Source organism: Bos taurus, chromosome 3, assembly GCF_002263795.3.
Source record: "Bos taurus isolate L1 Dominette 01449 registration number 42190680 breed Hereford chromosome 3, ARS-UCD2.0, whole genome shotgun sequence".
NCBI classification, from domain to species: domain Eukaryota; kingdom Metazoa; phylum Chordata; class Mammalia; order Artiodactyla; family Bovidae; genus Bos; species Bos taurus.
Genome location: NC_037330.1, coordinates 13,764,959 through 13,777,608, shown reverse-complemented (window position 1 = coordinate 13,777,608; position 12,650 = coordinate 13,764,959). Strand labels below are relative to the sequence as shown.

General features: G+C 52.1%; 1 protein-coding gene across 1 annotated transcript; it reads right to left on the bottom strand.

Annotated features, from left to right (window-relative positions):
* Positions 1-4,185: 4,185 nt before the first annotated feature.
* On the bottom strand, positions 4,186-10,587 carry ETV3L (ETS variant transcription factor 3 like). Its single transcript, NM_001192587.1, has 5 exons — positions 10,521-10,587; positions 10,197-10,434; positions 9,766-9,955; positions 9,210-9,330; positions 4,186-4,646 (listed from the first exon to the last, which is right to left on the bottom strand). The coding sequence occupies exons 1-5, from the start codon at positions 10,585-10,587 to the stop codon at positions 4,186-4,188; spliced, it is 1,077 nt and encodes a 358-aa protein (NP_001179516.1).
* Positions 10,588-12,650: the final 2,063 nt, after the last annotated feature.

Genomic DNA, 12,650 nt, shown 5'->3' with positions numbered 1-12,650 from the left:
TGGGCATTTTAATTAATTAATTAATTAAAGTGGAAACAAGTTTATTTAAAGAGATACACATTTCCTAGGGAGAATGAAGTTCGTTTGAGAAAGTGAGAGCGGCTTACTTTCAGGTATTTTAAAGTAGGTTGAATACCAAACAAAATTCATGTTTACATTAGGTGTCGAGCGTGTATGCAGAAACTTTGCCTCTCAAGTGCTTGGTACTCAGTCACCTACCGTGACTGCCAAGCCCTGACAACACCACCCCGCCCTCCTCTCCGGGGCCCGGTCACCTACCTTCTGTGCAAGGCACTGACCCGGCCACACTGTCTGTGATCCTTCCCAGACAGGAGCGTCTTCAGTGCACCTCCGAACATGGCAGCACCATGTTTGGCACGTAGTGAGCATTTAAGAAATGTTTGTTGAATTATACACACGTGTTCATATGTGTGTGTATAAACGAGTACGGTATTTGAAGTTTTTTCTCCCGTCTTGGTCAGGGTCTTCGTTAGCAGGGAAAAAAGGGAGAGGACAGGGATTGCCAGCAATGATTCAGGGCAGCAAGCACTTTTGTTTTTATGTCTTCGAGACCTCTTCTATATGCTAATCAAGTGTTCTAGCAATGAAACATCTTCCCTTTAACAGTATGTGTTGTATCACCCTGAGAAAACCAGCCTTATGGGGACACGCATTAGCACACATCAGGCAAGCAGAGGACAGCCCCGGACAATACGTAATCATGCGCCAAAACGCACACAGCAAGGAACGTGTCTGCTGCTGTGGCTTGGGAATCCCCTGTGGCCGAGCACTAGGGCTCAGTGCCTGCACCGCAGCGGTCTGCGCTCGATCCCCAGTCAGGGGACCAAGGCCCACAAGCTGCGAGGCGCAGTGGAGAAAAGTGACGAAAGACGTATTTACAAAACAGACATAGACTCAAGACAAAGAACACTAACTTATGGCTACCAAAGGGAAACGGAGGGATAAACAAGGATTTTGAGATTAAAAGATACACACTACTATATAGAAAATGGATACCAAACAAGATGTACTATACAGCACAGGGAACTCTATTCAATATCTTGTAATAATCTATAATGGAAAAGAATCTGAAAAGAATTATATATATATATATATATATATACTGAAAAAGAATATATATATATAATGGAATCGTCTAAATTTGTAAACATTGTAAGCAACATTGTAAATCAACCATGTAAAAAAAAAGTAAAAATCAACTGTAATACAATTAGAAAAAAATCACACAGAAATAACTTAAAAAACTTCCCTGTTAATATATAATATGCTCTTATTTCTAAGGAATTTTAAGGGCCTCAAGTCTCAGTCCAAGTGATTATGGTGAGATGAAAAGAGCATTAACTGATAATTAGGAAATTTATATTCTAAATTTGGTTCCTCTACATGTATGATTTTGAACAAGTCCCTTCTTCTCTCTGGGCCTATAAAATTAGAGGGTTGAACTGGATGATCTCAAAGGTCCCTTCTGGCTATTAATGTGTGGTTCATGAAGTCTGGGAGTCCTGACACCCTAAAACTCTGCCGGAACCCAGGCGTGCTTCTGTCGCTGCGTCTGGTGTGACGAGCCCAGGAGCCTGGGTCAGGGGCGGTTGGTGAGCTCACTTTGCTGCGTCTCAGCCCAGTTCCCACTCCTCCTAGAAGAAGGTTGAGTAGCTGCTTGGTGCTCTTCCCAGGGGAAGCCTAACAGCCCCAGAGGGCCAGAGGGTGTAATGTCTAGGGTTGATGGCTGCAGCAGATTGTACCAGAAGAATCGACAATCTACCCTCTGTTTTCCCATTAGATTTGTGGATCCTTTAGTGAACAGTCCATGGCTTGCAAATGGGATTCCTATCTTGCAACTCTCTTCCTTCCCTAAGAAGACTCCAAGGTGCTCATCACAGGCTCCTGGCGGGCTTTACTCATTCAGCCTAGTAGGGAGCGCTAAGCCCTTCTGATCGCGATCCTTGATTCTGGCCACCAGAGGGCACTCCTGCAATGTGGACATCAATAGTTCTCGGCGTTGGCGGAGCCAGGGTCCCGTCTTAGGACATCTGGACTTGCTGAAGCCATTCTTAAGTGATTCTCAAGCGGGTACGGTTTCTTCCCCTGGGAGGACATTTCATCAGGTCTAGAAGAGGAGAGATGGGGAGAGTGCTACTGGTACATAGAGGCCGGGAATGCGTAGGATAACTCCTTACCAACGGAGAATTTTGCCAAATGTCATTAGTGCTGAGGTTGAGAACCTCTGCTCACCTTGAACCTGTTGTCTAAATGGCAGAGTGTGCCGCCTGGAAATTTACGTCCTCTGAAGCTGAGCTTTCAGTCTCCTGGGTTCACCTCCTCCAAAAACAAACTTTAGAAAAGTGACCATAAAGCAGTTTTCATTGCCTGAAACCTGGGGGTCATAGCAACAGCAAGCCACTGAAGAGGAGGAGGGGTCAGGCAGAAGGCACATGGGGGCCCCTGTCTATGGGGCCCTGTCCTTGACACTGGCCTCTCTGAAGAGGACACTAGCCCTGTGACAGTGAGATCCATTTCCTTGTGTTGAAGCAGACAACATTAGCTCTTTGTCTCCCTAAACTGGGCAGGATGATGGGAAAGCCCCAGGCTGGGGGTTCATCCTTTCAGTAGGACTGGGGATGGGCCTGTGACTTTGGGAGCGAATGAGAAGCAGTTTTCACTGTAGCTCCTAGGATCTCCTGGGAGAGACAGTCTGAGGTCCCCCTTTTTTGGCATCTGGGGTAAGAGAGAGAGACTAAGATGAAGACCACTCACAGACCCTTTCTCCCAGCCTCTATCCAGCTTGGAAGCCTGTGGGCTGGTTCCTTGATCATCTTAACCTTTCTGTGGGGTGAGCGCTTAGCCCCACCTTTCTCTGGGTGTCTTCTTCCCCATTCCATCCATGAGAACACGCATCTGCCACGAATAAGGCCTGCGCGGCAGTGAAAAGCAGAATGAACAGGGAGCCCCGAGAGAAGGAAGCACCCCTACTCGTTGGATGAGAGGCAGGGACAAACAAGGGGCAAAAGGCACCCTCTGAGCCTCCTTAGTTTCTGCTCTCCATCGTGGGAAGGGAGTAGAGATAAATCCGAAGCCTGTAATTGGCAGCCTAGAGATAGCAGAGCAACATGGTTCTGTTCCCTTGGCTCCTGGAACGTTCTTTTCTGATGGCTTTTCCTTGTTTGAACAAAAGACCCCTCTCTCCTCTTCCCCCAGCCACCTGATGCTTCAATGGGGAACCCTGTCAACACCGTACTTCATCCCCAGCCCCTTAGAACTCTGCTTAGAAGCCCATGGCAGGGACCTGAGGCGGGGGCGGTCAACCTGTGAAGACCTCTGCTCTGCTCTGAAGTTCCTTCCTTGAGGCTGGTTTCCCACTGGTCTGGGGAGCGACTCGGGCTGCAGCCTCAGCCTTTCTCTCTGGGACATGATGGCGGCAGAGGGAGGAGACTGGCTGGCTCGATTTCTACTAGGCCTCAGGATCCCTCCCAGACCCCCTCCTCCCACCTCTTCCCATCAGAAATCTGGGGTGGCCTTTAGCTCCACACCAGATCAGAGGGCAGCAGTGGGTGGTCAGCCAAGAGGGCGGTTTGCCAAGGGCATTTTATTTGTGGTTTGCTGTGGAGAGTTACAGAGCTGAGGAGGCCCGTCCCTCCTGATCCCACTTGCTTAGGTCTTGGAGAAAGAAGGTGACAGGAGCTCCCAGGGTCACAGAAAGCAGAGGGGTAGGAGAGAAGCACGTGGAGGCACAGGAAAGAGATGGGACACCTTAGCCTGGGTGAGGGACAGTGGCCCACAGAAGAGAGAAATTGCCCTGAGACTTGGGGAACAAAACAACTCCTGACCCATTCCCAGCTTAGACTCTTAATTTCCCCTCTTGTGTGGGCAGGTATGGGGTCTTTCAAATGATGGGAACCTCTTTCTCATCTCCCTCAAAAAAGAAAAAAATTGAGATTAAGAATGTCTCCTTAACGTGATCAGCAGTTTGGTGAGGGGGCGCACTGCCTCGGATTTCCCGTCCTCACATATACTCCTTCCCTGGGATGCCCCCGTCCCCTTGGGTCCAGCTCCACCCCTTCAATCACCCTGCTTCCAGCCAGGGGAAGGTGAAAAGCCAGAGGGAGGTAGACAAGAGGACAGAGGGAGTTTGGGGGACTCCTCCCAACTTCACACCTTCCTCCCCCATTAAGGAGGATCCAGGGGCCACACCGCTTTGAAGCTCGCCAGACTGGGGGATGCGGGGCCTTCCTCTCCAGTGCTGGTTTCCTGTCTCTCTGAGGAGAAGCCCTCCCTGGGAGCCGATGTGGTCTCGGGCTTTACCTCCAGCCCCTCGGGCCTCAGGGACCAGAGTCGGAGCCTCTCCTCAGCCCCCTGCGCCAGTCTGGCCAACAGTGGAAGCTCTGGAAAATGCTGGGCTGCTGGGGCACAAATGGATCCTGGGAGCAGGGTGCCTGGCGTGGAGGACCCTGGGAAGGGCAGCTCTGGGGCGACAGGGGGCAAGAAGGGTGCTGAGAGGCGGGGCCAGTTGGAGGGGACAGCGAATGGTAGGGGAGGGGTGAAGGAGGCAAAACTGGGCAGGTCGTTCAGGGGGCTCCCCAGGTGGCAGCAAGGGCCAGGCCGGCAGGGGACCGGGGCAGAGCCAAGTCCTAGGGAGAGAGAGAGACAGAGAGAAGGGGAGAGAAGGAGAGAGAGAAAGGGTCAGTGAGTGTCCACCGTTGGAGATGCCCCCTTTTATGACCCACTTCCTATTTCTTTTTGCTCCTGCTTGAAACTTTCTCTCCCCACCCGGGCACTTTCCTTTTTTCTTTGCTTCACGTCTCATCATAAATGTCATTTCTTTGGGGAAGCCTCCACGCCTCCCCAGCCTGGGTGAAAGCCCCTGGACAACCCTCCCCCTCTCCTTCCTGGTTCTCTCCTCCAGGGCCTGTTGTTCAGAATCGGGAGTCATTTGTGAGATTACTTAATATCTGTGTCCCCGACACTGTGGGGGCAGGAACTGCGTCTGTTTTGTTTTGGATCCTGGGATCCAGCCCAGCCTGGCGTGTATTAAGTGCTCAATAAAAATGCATTGGATGAATGAATTGAGGCTATTCTTTGCCATAATTCAATGGATCCATTCTTCTCTCTCCTCATCCCTGTAGAAGAAGACTCTAGTTCTGTTCTAGTCTGGCAAAGAGCTGGCTGTGTCGCTCTGGGTTTGTCATTTAAATTCTCAGGTCTCAGTTTCTTCATCCATAAAACCTCCTCTCCCAGCTAAGATCAAGCAGTGTCACGGGTACAAAGGGGCCTGCAGAACTGTGAGGCCAATGTGTGTGGGGTGAACCCTAGCCTTCCCCTGCTCTGGCTGGCTCTGGCCCATAGCTCTCTTCCTCCAAGAAGCTCTCCCTCCTTCCAAACCTACCCCATTTCCCCAGCATCCTACAATAGGGGTTCCTAGCCTGGGATCTCTGAGAATGATTATATAGAATTTCACACCACTTCCTATAGTTCAAAAAACCTAACTCCAGAGCTTCTCTGGTGGCTCAGTGGTAAAGAATATGCCTGCCAATCCAGTAGACATGAATTCAATCCCTGGTCTGGGAAGATCCCATATGCAGCGGAGCAATTAAGCCCGTGTGTGTGTGTGTGTGTGTACGCGTGCGTGTGTGCGGGCACATGTGCGTGCATACGTGCACACACAGTCATGTCTGATTCTCCAGACCCCATGGACTGGAACCCTCCAGGCTCCTCTGTCCATGGAATTTTCCAGGCAAGAATACCAGAGTGGGTTGCCATTTCCTACTCCAGGGGATCTTCCCGATCCAGGGATCGAACCTGGGTCTTTTGTGTCGGCAGGGGGATTCTTTACCACTGAGCCACCTGGGAAGCCCAACTAAGACCATGCGCCACACTATCGAGCCCGTGCTTTAGAGCCCGGGAGTTGTCACTAAGCCCGTGTGCCGCAGCTACTGAAGCCCGCACACCCCAGAGCCTGTGCTTGGCAACAAGAGAAGCCACTGTGATGAGAAGCCTGTGTACACAGCTAGAGAAAAGCCTGCACAGCCAAATACATAAAATTATTGAAAACAACTAACCGACCAACCAAACAAACAAAACCAAAGTCCAGTTCCACATTTTTTTCTTAGCAAGGTCAAGTATGAACTCAAGGTGGTAACACCAGCAGGGCTATAGCTGGTAAAACCTGGAAAAACCATTTGCTGCTGCTGCTACGTCGCTTCAGTCATGTCCGACTCTGTGTGACCCCACAGACGGCAGCCCACCAGGCTTCCCCGTCCCTGGGATTCTCCAGGCAAGAACACTGGAGTGGGTTGCCATTTCCTTCTCCAGTGCATGAAAGTGAAAAGTCAAAGTGAAGTTGCTCAGTTGTGTCCAACTCTTTAGCGACCTCATGGACTGCAGCCTACCAGGCTCCTCCGTCCATGGGATTTATTTTCCAGGCAAGAGTACTAGAGTGGAGTGCCATTGCCTTCTCCGGAAAAACCATCTAGTTATTACTTAATTCATCCAATTTATTTGGTAAGAACAAATTTCTGACATTGGATGTGTGAAAGGGGAAAACGGTTAAGATAATCTTTCATGAGGCAAAGCATGGACACCCCTGCCAGCGTTGTGTATCTGTCTTAGTTGCTCAGTTGTGTCTGACACTATGAGACCCCATGGATTGTAGCCCTCCAGGCTCCTCTGCCCGTGAAATTCTCCAGGCAAGAATATTGGAATGGGTTGTCATTTCCTCCTCCAGGGGATCGTCCCAACCCAGGGACTGAACCCACGTCTCCTGCGCTGTAGGAGGATTCTTTACCATCTGAGCCACCAGGGAAGCAAAGGTCATACAAGTATGGAATGTAGCCTCTACATGGACTGTAGAATGCCAGGCTCCTCTGTCCACGGAATTCTCCAGGCCAGAGTACCAGAGTGGGTAGCCAGTCCCTTCTCCAGGGGATCTCCCCCAGGGATTGAACCCAGGTCTCCTGCATTGCAGGTGGATTCTTGACCACCTGAGCCACCAGGGAAGCCCAGCATGTACCTTCTCCTGAATCACTGTCCTTTCCTTGGATTCTTAGGTGAAGCGGGGACTGTTGTTTTTCCCCAGCAAGGCTGTATCCCTTGGGGGTTCCAAGGACAGCGTCTCCCTCAGAGCCTCACAGCTGAGCAGGCAAGTGGAGGGGATGGTTCTAAGAGCCTTCCTCCCCTTCCCCTCCCATTCCTAGCTCTAGCCCTGTGGCTTCCTGCCGCTGGCTCAGTAGTCCTGGCCTCTCGGCTGCCCAGAAGCAGTTGAGAGTGAAGGCGGAGTGAGGGGTTGGCACCGCCTTTTGGAATCCCAGTCCAGAAGTGGGCCATGTGGGTGCTGCTGGCCTTCCAGTGACCTAACCTGCTCAGCATGCCTCAGGGCCCCAGCACAGGTAGGGCCTGTACCCACAGAGGGCAGGGAGGTGCGAAACAACTCCAAGCTGGGGCTCGCCAGAGAATACTTTTTTTTTCCCCCTGATAGTTTCTCAAAGAGAGAAGCTCTGTGCCCAGGGCATTCCCAGAACTAGGAAGGGGTGGCTGAGAGTGGAAGAACAGGGAGGTGTTCAGGTGCTATCTTGCTCTAGGCTGCCTGACTTGTGGCCCTGCGAGTCCTGGCAGGCCTTGGGCCACCCCACACCCCCAGCCTTGGCTGCACTCGTGAGGGCCTGGAGCCAGGTGCTCTGCATTCTCTGGGAGGTGGGACCTCTGGACTCCCAGCTGCACTGGAGTGGGGCTAAGGCCAAGGGTCTTTGTTCCACAAAATTGCCAGAAGTGGAGGGACATGTCGTGGGCCTCTGCAGAAGAGCCTATGGTTGGTCAAGGATCTCTGTCACAAAAAATCTGATTTTGCTGCTCCCCAGGTTACAGCCCCAGAAGAGGAGGCCCCTGCCTGCATTTTTACCGTGTCCCCCTCAATCGCCGTGTGCTGCCACACTGGTGAGCTCCCAGTGCCTCTTTCCTGCCCCAGAACCTTTGCACACTTTGTGCTCTCTGCTTGCCATATGCTTGCCTCTCTCCCTCTGAACTAAGCTGGCACCAGTTTACATTCTGGGTCTCAGCTCAAATGCCACTTTGTCAAGGAAGTCTTCCTGGCTGCTCTCTGCACCCTGAGCTTCTCTAGCATTTGGTACAGATACCAATACTTGTCAGTTTGTTGGCTTATTAACTGAATATCCCTCTTGCCTACAAGCTTTATAAAGGCAATCTTGCTCACGTTGGCGCCCCAAGCCCTAGGACAGGGCCTGGCACATTCAACAGGAGCTCATGAGCTATCTGTTGAAAGAAGTAATGAGTGAATGAATGAGTGAAATGTATCTTCCCAATTTCTCTTCAACTGGGCCTCCTTTTGCACCCAGGCCCTTGCCTTGGTTCTGGCTCCGTCACCAGCTACCTAGATCTTCAAAAGCCTCCAACACCGGTTGTAGGCATCCTACATCCCCAACTCTACATACATCCCAAGTTGTCTTTGTAAAATGAACATCTGGACACGTTTCTCCCTCTGGGTTCCTTTTGCTTTCAGGATTAAGTCCAAGCCCTTCAGCATGGCTTCTGAGGCTTTCTGGGACTAAACGCCCATTTCCCTTGCCAGCATCATCTTGTCAGCTGTGTCTCTCCTTTCTCCTCATCCCTGCTCCTGACATGCCTCACTCTGACCATGTAAGCTACCAGCAGATCTTCAGATTTGACTACGCTCATTGGCAGCTTTTTCCATTATAAATGCTGTTCCCTCTGCCTGGACATCTTTCTCCATCTTCTTCACCTGCTCAGGTGTAGCCTCCTCCAGGAAGCCCCAAGTGCACCTTGCGCTTCCCTGAATCCCAGTACTGGTCACTGACCACCCTCCTATTTCTGCTCCTCACTTGTCTCTGAGCATCCTGAGGGCCGTCTTTCACACGTGGACCCCCACACCTAGTAAATAGCGGCAGCTGCTGCTAAGTCGCTTCAGTTGTGTCTGACTCTGTGTGACCCCCGTAGATGGCAGCCCACTAGGCTCGCCCGCCCATGGGATTCTCCAGGCAAGAGTACTGGAGTGGGTTGCCATTGCCTTCTCTGAGTAAATAGCTGGTGTGCACTAAATGTTTGTTGATTGTATACACGATGTGTTCCCGGACTCATGCCCGCTCTTCCATGCGCTCAATCTGAAGGGTTCTCCCCTCCTCTGTTCAAAATTCCCTGGGCCCTTTCCAGGCGCGAGCACTCACGGTGGACACTGCTGCTGCTCCCCTTCTTGTTCCCAGAGGCCTCTGGTGGCCCTTGAGGGGTCCACTGTCCAGCCAGCTGCTCCGCCATGGCCCGATGGGTGAACAGCATGCTGTGTAGGAGCTGGGGAGTGAGGAGAGGCAGGCACGGGGGTGGAACGGTCCCTCCTTGGTATGTATTCCACAGTACACATTGTTTAACAACCAGTCATTAAAATAATGAAATAGTCTCATAATGGTTCTTAAGTCAGCACTGCCCACATGTCCTGCACCCTCTCTGGAGACCCAACCCCCTTCCTTGTGACCCATCATTAAAGGAGTCATGCCTGGTGCAGAAGGAGTTGCCCTCTCTCACAGGCTATATTGTCGGGATTGTTAAAAATGGAGGGGTGATTCAGAATATCACTTCTGCCCCTGGGACACTCGGGGACTTGGATGCAGGGGGAGAAGAACATTGAAAGCTAATGGGCCCCCAAGGCAGAGAGGAGGGTGGGGGCATTCTGGATGGAGAGGCGAGGTCTGGTGGAGCTCTGGGGACAGGCCCGGCTTTCGTGCCTACCTCACTCTTCACACCCATGGGGAGCAGCGCTGGCTGAAATAGAGCAGGGGCCCCCAGCAGCAAGCAGGGGGACGGGGCCGTCCGGATCTCCCACAGAGGGTAGTTAACGACGATGAGCTTGCTGAAGTTGAACTTGTAAGTGAACCTTTTGCCTTTGGTCTTGTGCAGGATCCTCTTATTGTAGTAATATCTGGAGATCCCAAGGATGAGAGCAGGAGGTTGGCAGGGAGGATGCATTCAAGAGACCCAGCCATATCCCTGCTCCCCAAGATTGGCAAGATTGACCCCTAGCTGTTCTTGGATAACCGCTAGACACACTCCAGAGCATTTCCCAAGCCTCAGAGGGGCGGGAATTGGACAGGGGTGCCAGAAACCACAGCCTTTTTCTCTGAACTCTTCCCTCTCTGGTCACGTTGGCTGCCTCCTCTCACCTGAGGGCCCGGCTCAGCTTGTCGTAATTCATCTGTGGTTTGCACTTCCTGCGGCCCCAGAGGCGGGCCACCTCGTCTGGATCCTTGATGACGAATTCCCCGTATTCTCCCTGCTGCCAGGCAATGACATGGTGGAACTCCTCCTTCTGCAGCAGCTCTAGGATGAAGTGCCACAGCTGGATCTGCCGGGAGCCCGGGGATGACTCGGCTTTGTAGGCCCAGTCGGGGAAGGCCAGGCCTGGGGTGGAGAGGGGAGTCAGCACCGCCCCACTGCTCCCCGAGGCCTCCTCTGGAGCGCCGCTGGGACCCCTGGCAGAGGCTCACCTGGGATCCAGGCGTTACCAGCAGCGGAGATGGCAGGGAGGCCCTTGGCCAAGCAGCTGCAGTGCATGGTCCACTCCCAGGGAGCGAGGGCTGCGTCTGGGCCTTGGGGGGGAAATAGTCCCCTTAGCAGGAAGGGAAAGAAGAAGGCAGGGGAGAAGGAAGTGAAAGAGGAAGGAAAGAGAGAAGAGTGGGGAGACTGGGGAAGGGGAGTGGGGTCTGAGCAGGACACTGCCCCACAGCCAGGCTGGGCCAAACCTCCCCTGGGGACCTCCTCACTGGCCAGGGGCTGACCCAGGACTTGGGGTTTGAGGCTGAGCCACTTAAATAGATGGAGAGGAATGCAAAGGGTCTAGATCTTGCCCTCTAGATCCTTCCCCTGCTGGGGGATTTAGACAGAGAATGAGATCTCTTCTCAGGGCTTAACAGGATTGAGGTTTTTCCCAAGAGAAGACAAGCTAAAATGTAATTAATCGTTGGCTCTTTCTAAACCTTGAAGGGAAGGAGGTGGCAGATTGACAGACCCACACCTTTCTAATGCCTAGAACAATTTTGCATTTGAGAAGAGGAGGGACTCTTGTGTGTTTACTCACTGAGAAGTCTCAAGTGCCTAGCAGAGCACCTGCCTTTGCATGGGTGTTCAAGAAATGATTCTTGGTAGAATCACTGAACGGTGAGGGATGTAGCAAGGATGTCACTTTATGTCTCGCCTATGTCTTCCCCTTCAGCGCGTCAGCTGCCTGCGCTCAGGAACCCTGGGCGCCTCTTTCACTGCTGGCGCCCCAGATCTCAGCCTAACCCAGGGTCTTGTACTCACAGAAGCTCTCTAAATATTTGCTGCATTAGTGAACCATGGACGAGGAAGAAGGAATCTTGCTGTTTCCCAGTTTAGCTTGGGATGGGACAGGGGCAGCTGGTGAGACGGGAGAAGACTGGGGGACCAGCCCTAGTGAGATAAACTTGCCTGTTGCAGGTGAGGGGAGGAGTTGTCTTTGTCCCGACACCTTCTGGATGGGACTGAGGGTGGTGTGAAAGGCTGGCTGGCTTCCGTGTCACTGGTGCAGGAGGAGCCGACAGACCAGAGGACAAGGAGAGATGGGAGGGGGATGGGTTCGGCAGGACGAGAGGCCTGCTTCAGGCTGGGCCAGACGCAGTGGGGTTACCTGACTGTTTCAACAGCTCGCTCACCAACAGGGGACCGGCTCACACCACCTGGGCTCTGAGTTTCCATCTCTACTGCAGCTGGCATGAGGCAAGCGCTGTTCTCAACTAGAACTTCTAGGCCGTCAGGTCTGGGGGCAAGTGAGAGCTTATCTGGAGTAGCCTCCTCACTTGCCAGATGAGGCTCAGAGAGGGAAAGTGACTTGCTACACCATGTGTGGCCTCCCCCCACCCCCCACTCCTATTCCACAGCACTTTCTCCTATATTCTGCTGCCTTAAGACTTAAATCATCTGTAAAAGTGCTTCTCAAACTCTAATGTGCATAAGAGTCGCCTGGGGATCTCTTTAAAATGCAGATTCTAATTCAGTGGGACTTGGTGGAACTTGAGATTCTGCATTTCTAACGAGCTCCTAGGTGATCTCAGTGCTGCTGGTCTGTGGGCTGTACTGTGAGTAGCAAGAACCCACGGGGAAACAGCATCAAGGGGCTGTGGGTGTTAAGAAGTTGAGGAATTCCGATAACAAGGTCGTACTGTATAGCACAGGGAACTATTCAACACACTGTGATAAACCATAATGAAAAAGAATATGAAAAGGGATGTGTATATATGTATAACTGAATCACTTTGCTGTATAGCGGAAATGCACACAGCATTGTTAACCAACTATGGTGGTGGTGGTGGTTTAGTTGCTAATTCGTGCCCAACTCTTGTGATCCCAGGGACTGTAGCCGCCAGGTTCTTCTCTCTGTCCATGAGATTCTCCAAGCAAGAATACTGGAGTGGGTTGCCATTCCTTCTCCAGGGGATCTTCCCAACCTAGGGATGGAACCCGTGTCTCTCAGGTCTCCTGCGTTGGCAGGAGGGTTCTTTACCGCTAGTGCCACCTGGGAAGCAACTCATTGGAAAGTTCCTCTTTTGTCTAACCTCCAGCTGCTTGGGGATCTCTCCTACTTCAGCTCAGGAGAACGG